The 6,857-nt window shown below is 40.2% G+C and overlaps 2 protein-coding genes across 2 annotated transcripts; both read right to left on the reverse strand.

Moving 5' to 3' along the window:
* Positions 1–5,206: 5,206 nt before the first annotated feature.
* On the reverse strand, positions 5,207–5,865 carry LOC141619106 (uncharacterized). The gene is made up of 2 exons (XM_074436132.1): positions 5,764–5,865; positions 5,207–5,515 (listed from the first exon to the last, which is right to left on the reverse strand). The coding sequence occupies exons 1-2, from the start codon at positions 5,863–5,865 to the stop codon at positions 5,207–5,209; spliced, it is 411 nt and encodes a 136-aa protein (XP_074292233.1).
* Positions 5,866–5,977: 112 nt separating this feature from the next.
* On the reverse strand, positions 5,978–6,598 carry LOC141619107 (uncharacterized). Its single transcript, XM_074436133.1, has one exon. It carries the CDS (start codon positions 6,596–6,598, stop codon positions 5,978–5,980), a length of 621 nt encoding a protein of 206 aa, XP_074292234.1.
* Positions 6,599–6,857: the final 259 nt, after the last annotated feature.

The following is a 6,857-nucleotide window of genomic DNA, read 5'->3' on the forward strand; positions in this document are numbered from 1 at the left end:
AAGGCTGTTTTTTAAAACTTGATTTGTGAAATCGTTTTTCAACAAAATCCGATATGAAAGATGTGAGATATTTAAACAAGAAGGGGTCATTTTGGGTGTAGGGGCACGAAAAATGAGGCAAACAGAGGGCTGGTCATGCTAGAAAAACTGCGAAAATAGAGTGTTGAAACACTGATTTTTGAGGGGATTCGAGCTAGGTTTGGGACGGTTTTTGAGTGTGGTTTTCTTCGGGGTTGAGGGGGGTATATGAGTGTATGAGTGTATGTGCTAACCTTCTTGCTATAGGTGTTGCTAAGGGTTTGAAATCAAGGGGAATGAGAGGTATATATAGGGAGTGAAAGTAGGGTTTAGTCGAGAGACTTGGAGAGGGAGTTAGGGTTTTTTAGCTGAAATGTGAGGTGTTTGGAAGGATCTAAAAGGTTGGTTTCTGGGGGAAGGAGTCATAGGATGAATTTATAAGGGTCTTGGCCTGAGAGAAGATGGTTTGAGATGGATTTGGTGCAAGAAATGGGACGGATGTATGGCTTGGGGAAGGGGGCTGCTACACGGTTTCGGGGAAGGGTTTTTGTGAGATATTTTGAGTGGTTTCTTAGTGGGCAAGCGAGGGGAGCTAGGTTGGAGTGTTGGTAGGAGTTGGAATAGGCCCGAGTTATGAGGTGGAAAAGGCTTTGATAGAGCTTAAGGGGGCACAGGTTAGAGCTTGGTGATGGGCTGTTTGTGAGGGTTATGTGTGAGCTGTTTGGAGGCAGAAATCGGAGGCTATGAGTGTGGGTCTTGGGGCTTGAACACTTGAATGGGTGGTGATGGGATCGGGTGGAAGTTTACCTCGAAATTCAAGCCCAAAACGAGTAATCTAACTCAAAATCGAACAAGAAATCGAGCTTAAATAACATTAAAAAAACCGTCTTAAAGCTCGAGTTTTCAAATCGAACTTTATAAAACGATGTAAATTCAAAACGATTTATCAAATCAAATTAAATAAACCCACATAAAATGTTTACTTCATTTTGTATAAAAAAATCTTGAAAAATAAACTCAAATTAAAACAATAAAATGAATTTATTTAAAAAACAAACATTAATTTAAATTTCATTTAAATTAAAAATATCCATTGACGACGCCCATTTTACATAGTAAAACGAGCTACAAATAATGACAATGTAAACTGACGAATACATGTCGTCCTATCATCATCAGTGTTTAACAAGTTTTTTATAAATGCCAATATCGACAGATACGGGTATCTACAGAGCCCCTACTTTGACTGAGGCTTGGACAATGTGCTAGTCAAAGTATACCCCAAGTCCCTGTCGACTTGTGGATTCCGCGGGTCATTTATATTCCATTAGACTTGCGTATATAAGCTCGCCATCCATAAGAAGAGATCAAACCTGAAGCTTCGTTAGGGATTAACCTTTGCTCTTGTATGTTGATTGAATCATCGTTGGTCATCGACCCATTTATCTTGAATTAAAGGTAGGTTGAGCCTTACCCTTAGGTGCGTACGTATCCATTGTAACGGAATCAGACTCGTATCGTAGTTCGACAACTTCTGGCATTTATTCTGCTAATTTATGCCCAAATGGACGGGATTTTTCCCAAGAAGGTTGTCATCACTATCAAATATTGCTTTCACCTCCGAAATTCTTCCTTTCTTGTATTAACTCTTGTATTGAGTTGAATCATCTATTGAGAGATGCTCATTGCTTTCAGCGACGGAACTCTTCCATTTCATGCTCTTCTATTGAATTGAATTGAGTTGAAGCTCTGGCGGATGTCATCCGTTCATTCTGATAATGGTCTCTGAAGCCAACGACTTCAGAGCCTCCGGTTAAAGTATTTCCTGTCACATTTAAACCATGGAAAAACACATACGACAATAACCATCATATAAGCATGTCCTTAGATCATCAACTTTTGAGAATTGAATCATTTTGAAAAATTGCTCCTTAGGCCCAGGTTTTGAATTTAAATTGACAGTATCCGCTGGGGATGCGTCACTATTGGATTATCAACCTTTGAAAAATGGATAATTTTAGGAAAAACGGCGTCATTGACCCGAGGATTGAATTGTAACATTTCGACCAAAAGTTGAATAGTTGAGCCTTTGGTCTGGGTTTTGAATTTGAAGTTGGGAGTATCCTATGTGAATTACTAAATAGATTTTTTTTGAAACATAACCATGTGAACACAAGATGCAACTCGTACTTCCTACGACCCACATAAATAAAATGGGCTTAGCCCGGGAAAAAAGTATAAGATTGTGCGGGTCTTTATACAAATATTGACTCGCCGAGGGTAGAAATGTAAAATTGCCATCCCGGCCACGAAACGAATCTAAAACTTGCGAAAACAGACGAGTTTGGAGCGAAAAACAACGCGACCCGCCCCCTAGGCCCATCGGGCACGCCGGCCGGGGTTCATTGGTGCTTACTTGGGCGGCACTCTAGGTTTCCTAGATGTGTTTGCCTCCTTATTTTTCTATATAAGGAGACCTGGTTTAACCATAATTCTAGATCTTCTTCAAATTTTCTCCTTAAAATTTTCACATCATGAAATCGTTGATCGGAAATATGAAGGGTTGGGCTACTGATTTCAGAGGACGAGAAACCCAAAACCTTCTTGATGCTGGAATTCAACAGATAATCTTGCATTCGCAAATTAGATCCCAGATCGTCTTTCTAAACGAGTGTTTGAAGATGTGGGACCGAGTTAATCACGTCTTCGTATTTGCTGAAGGGGGGATCTACCCTCTTCCCAAAGATTTTATGAAGAGTTTGGTTCAAAAAGTTGGAATGGATTGGAATGGAACGCGATACCATGGAGGATCTGATTTAGAGCCCTATACATACTAATTGTTGTTTGGTTGACTCTAGAATTTAATGAAGGGGGAATGGAGTTAAAACTTAAGGATGGAGGTGGGTATGAGATTCCAAGGGGTTGAGGTGGAATTAGAATCCATCAGAATTCCAACTTTATTCCAAAATGCTCCAACCAAACACTAGAATGGCTCAAATCCATTCCATTCCATTCCAACACCCCCAACCAAACACGCTTTTACTGTCTTTGGAGGGTGGAGAACTACTCGTGAAACCGTAATTCCCGATTTCATGTCCATTTGGGAGAGGAAATATCGCGAGTATCTAAGCTTATATCGTAATGAAGCCTGTGACATTTTCAATGGAGGGCGAGTAAACTTACTCGCGTTGATGGCCAAATTCAAAACTGCTTATGACCCGGCAATACCGACTATTTATCGTCGTCGGGCAATTTGGCTTATTATGATACATCTTTACTTCTTCAAGGGAAGAATAGAAGGTCCGACTTGTTAAGGTCAGGCCCGACTTATTCAAGTCGTAGAACAAATGGAGGGTCGTTTGAATCCGTCTTCGATTATTTTACCTAAGACTATCAGAGGCTTGGATGCTCGGAAATCCAACCAAACTGCTGCATACAGCGGATCTACCCGTCTTTTGCAGGGTTTTTATTTTCTTTTTCTCGCTTTTTCTTTTTTTTTTCTTAGCCCTTCCTTTGATAGATGTGGTTCTTCGAGAGACTCAGGTTATCCACCCAACCTCCTGCATCCAAGAAATATCAAGTGAGGAGCTTCACTGCTCGACCTCAAGTTTGTGCCTTTGGCCAGACATTGACTTATTGGCGTGAAATGCTGACTAATGGAGCCGGGTCCCATGTTCGTTGGATCTTAACCTGACTTTCTATAGACTCAGTCACGTACCTCCCTAACAATGACAGGACAAGGTATATCACACTACTGAGCCTAGATCATTCCATCTATATTTATCCGGATCGAATACTTCGTCAATTCGGTCGTTGACAGACTGTTCCAGCCATTGAAGCTATTCGTGGGCCAATCTTCGATTTTACTCCTTCTAAGTGCAAGGCTTGGCTCCAGACTTGGAATGGTAGAATTATTTGGCGTATGCTTGACCCACCAGAATCAACATGGGTCTCTCCCTCTTATTTACCATGGGTTATCGAACCATCTTTCGAAATTAGGAGAAAGCTGCGAAAGGACGATGTCGTGGATTGGAATTATCGCCAAGACAATTGCTGAACCAAACTTATTTCAAAGAATTGGTCGTGGTTGTTCCCGAGTCTGGACCTGAGACTTACAAGAATCATATGACTGACACTAAGACTTCAAGTGTTTTTCAAAGGTTGGGCTCGAAGGCCAGTGATGGGCCGACTTTAGCTGAAAGGCTCGGTCCTCGACCAAGTGTGAAGGACAGACTGGGCCCCCGAAGAAAGTGTAATTCATTCACTGAAATGGACAAGAGTGATAATTTGTTAGACGTCTTCTCATCGTGATGGGTCACGTGACCTAGGCTCGGCTTAGTTTAGGTCTTAGCTTGGGTTTATTTTTTACTATATATTATCTCTTATTATCGTTATGTGTTATCCTTTTTGGTTTGTGTGTGATAGGCTTAGCCCGGAATAAAACATTGTAACAAGCTTTGATCGAATTTAAGAATAAATAAAAACTATTATTTATTAGAAATCCCCAATTTCCGAAGTTAAAAATTACATTTTTGTATTACATGTTCCGTGTTTCAGTTGTACTCTTTTAAAGAGTTGCCTACGTATCTGTTTTGCAACAGATTCAAACCGTGTTCGTAGTTCTACCGTAAAATATTATACGCAGTGTCAACAAATGCCAACAACTTATAACTTATTCTCAGTACAAAAAAATTCGAGTATTATTTCATGACATTTGAGAATGAGGCCCTTTTCAAGGATAATACTTCTTCAATTGATCAAAGTTTGTAGGATTCGCAAAATCTTTCCCGTCCAAATCCGTCAGTCCAACGGCACTTCCCGACAAAATATTCTTCACCAAATAAGGGACTGCCCAATTCGGTTTAAATTTACCCCTCGGGTCCACTGGTAACAAAGCACGAACTGATTTCAAAACCAAATCCCCTTCTTTGATTCCTCGAGGTTTCAGCTTATAATTAAAAGCTCTCTCTATCCTCTTCTGATAGATTTCTACGTGGTGTAGTGCATTCATATGTAGCTCATCGAGCATCACTAACGAATCTTATCGGGCTTGGACCCAATCCGCTTCCGGGATCTAACTTACGAGCAATATTCTCAGAGACGGAATTTCTAATTTAACTGGCTCGACTGGCTCCATTCCATAAACCAATTAATTGGGAGTTGCTCCCGTGGCAGTTCTAATTGACGTTCAATACCCCCATAATGGGAAAGGTATCCTGTCAGGCCATTCACGGTATTTATCCGACATATTTTTCAAAATGACAGTAACTGTTTTATTAGCAGCTTCTACCGCACCGTTTGTCTGTATTCGATAGGGTGATGACTTGTGATGCTTTATCTTATACTTCTGAAGTGTAGTTTCGGTTTCAGCATGGCAATGAGTCTTGTGTTCATTGATGAACTCATGTGGTAAACCATATCGGCAAATAATTTCATTCTGAATGAATTTCGCCACTTGCTTCGCTTTGAGTTCTCTATAAGACTTCGCCTCTACCCACTTCGTGAAATAGTCAATTGCAATAAGGATAAAAACAATATCCTCCCATTCCGAATGGGTTTAATTTTCCATTTATATCGATTCCCCAGGTTGAAAATGGCCAAAGTGATGTCATAGTATATCACATAGAGGGTGGTACATGTTTGATATTTGCGAAAATATGGCAATTATGGCAATGCCTGACATATCTACAAAAATCTTTCTCCATCGTGGTCCAATAGTAGCCCAATCACATAATTTTTCATTACTTTGTCAGCAGTCGGCTTATCAATACATCGTAGCAAAACACCATGGACAGATCTTTTGTATAGCTGTCCATCGTCTGTTTTGTTAAATTGAGATGCCAACATTCGTAAGGCATGTTTCCCTCATGTATCATGGTCGGTAGGGTACTCTCCCATCTCTTTGTACTTTGGAATTTCCAAGGTTCAGTTTCACTTTCTTCAGTATCACCAATTGCATTTACATAACAGGGTGACGATCTTCTTTCAACACATATTGGCATACTATCCATATGCTCGGAATATTGATCAATGAGGCCAGTTTTGATAGCGCATCTGCAAATTGATTTTCATCTCTCGGGAGGTGAACATATTTGACATCGTCGAAGTATCGTTCTAATTCATCGATCCTTGCTTGGTACAGAACCAAGCTACTACTTTTGATTTTCCATGACCCGACTACTTGATTGATTAATAAAGACGACTCCCCGTACGCTAGAAGCTTTTTCACACCTAAATCGAGCGCACTGCATAAGCCCAGTAGACATGCTTCATATTCTACAGCGTTGCTTTTCACGTTGAAGTCCAATTTGATTGAAACTGTCACGTGTTCACCTTTCAGAGAAATTAGGAGAATTCTGACTCCGTATCCCATGTAGTTTGATGCTCCATCAAAGTATAGGTCCCACTCATCATCTTCTTTGTGAACCACATATTCATCGGGAAATGACCAAGTATCGACTACCTCGGTTTCTTCGATGGGATTGTCGACGAGGAAATCGGCTACCGACCTTCCTTTAATTGCTTTTAAGGGAACATATTTGAGTTCGAATCCTGATAACATGAGAGTCCATCTTGACATTCTGCCATTTAGCACCGATTTTTCAAATAAGTACTTGATTGGATCCGTTTTCGAATAAACACTCACGCTGTAACTTAGCATATAGTGTCTTAACTTCTTCGTTGCCCAAACTAGGCCCAAGCATGTCTTTTCAATAGGTGTATATTTCACTTCATATTTTAAGAAGTTTTTACTAATGTAGTAAATGGCTCTTTCTTCTTTTTCAACAGTTTGGGCTAACATAGCCCTCATTGCAATATTTGTGGCAGTTAGATACAAC

This window comes from Silene latifolia, chromosome X, assembly GCF_048544455.1.
Source record: "Silene latifolia isolate original U9 population chromosome X, ASM4854445v1, whole genome shotgun sequence".
In the NCBI taxonomy this organism is placed as follows: Eukaryota; Viridiplantae; Streptophyta; class Magnoliopsida; order Caryophyllales; family Caryophyllaceae; genus Silene; species Silene latifolia.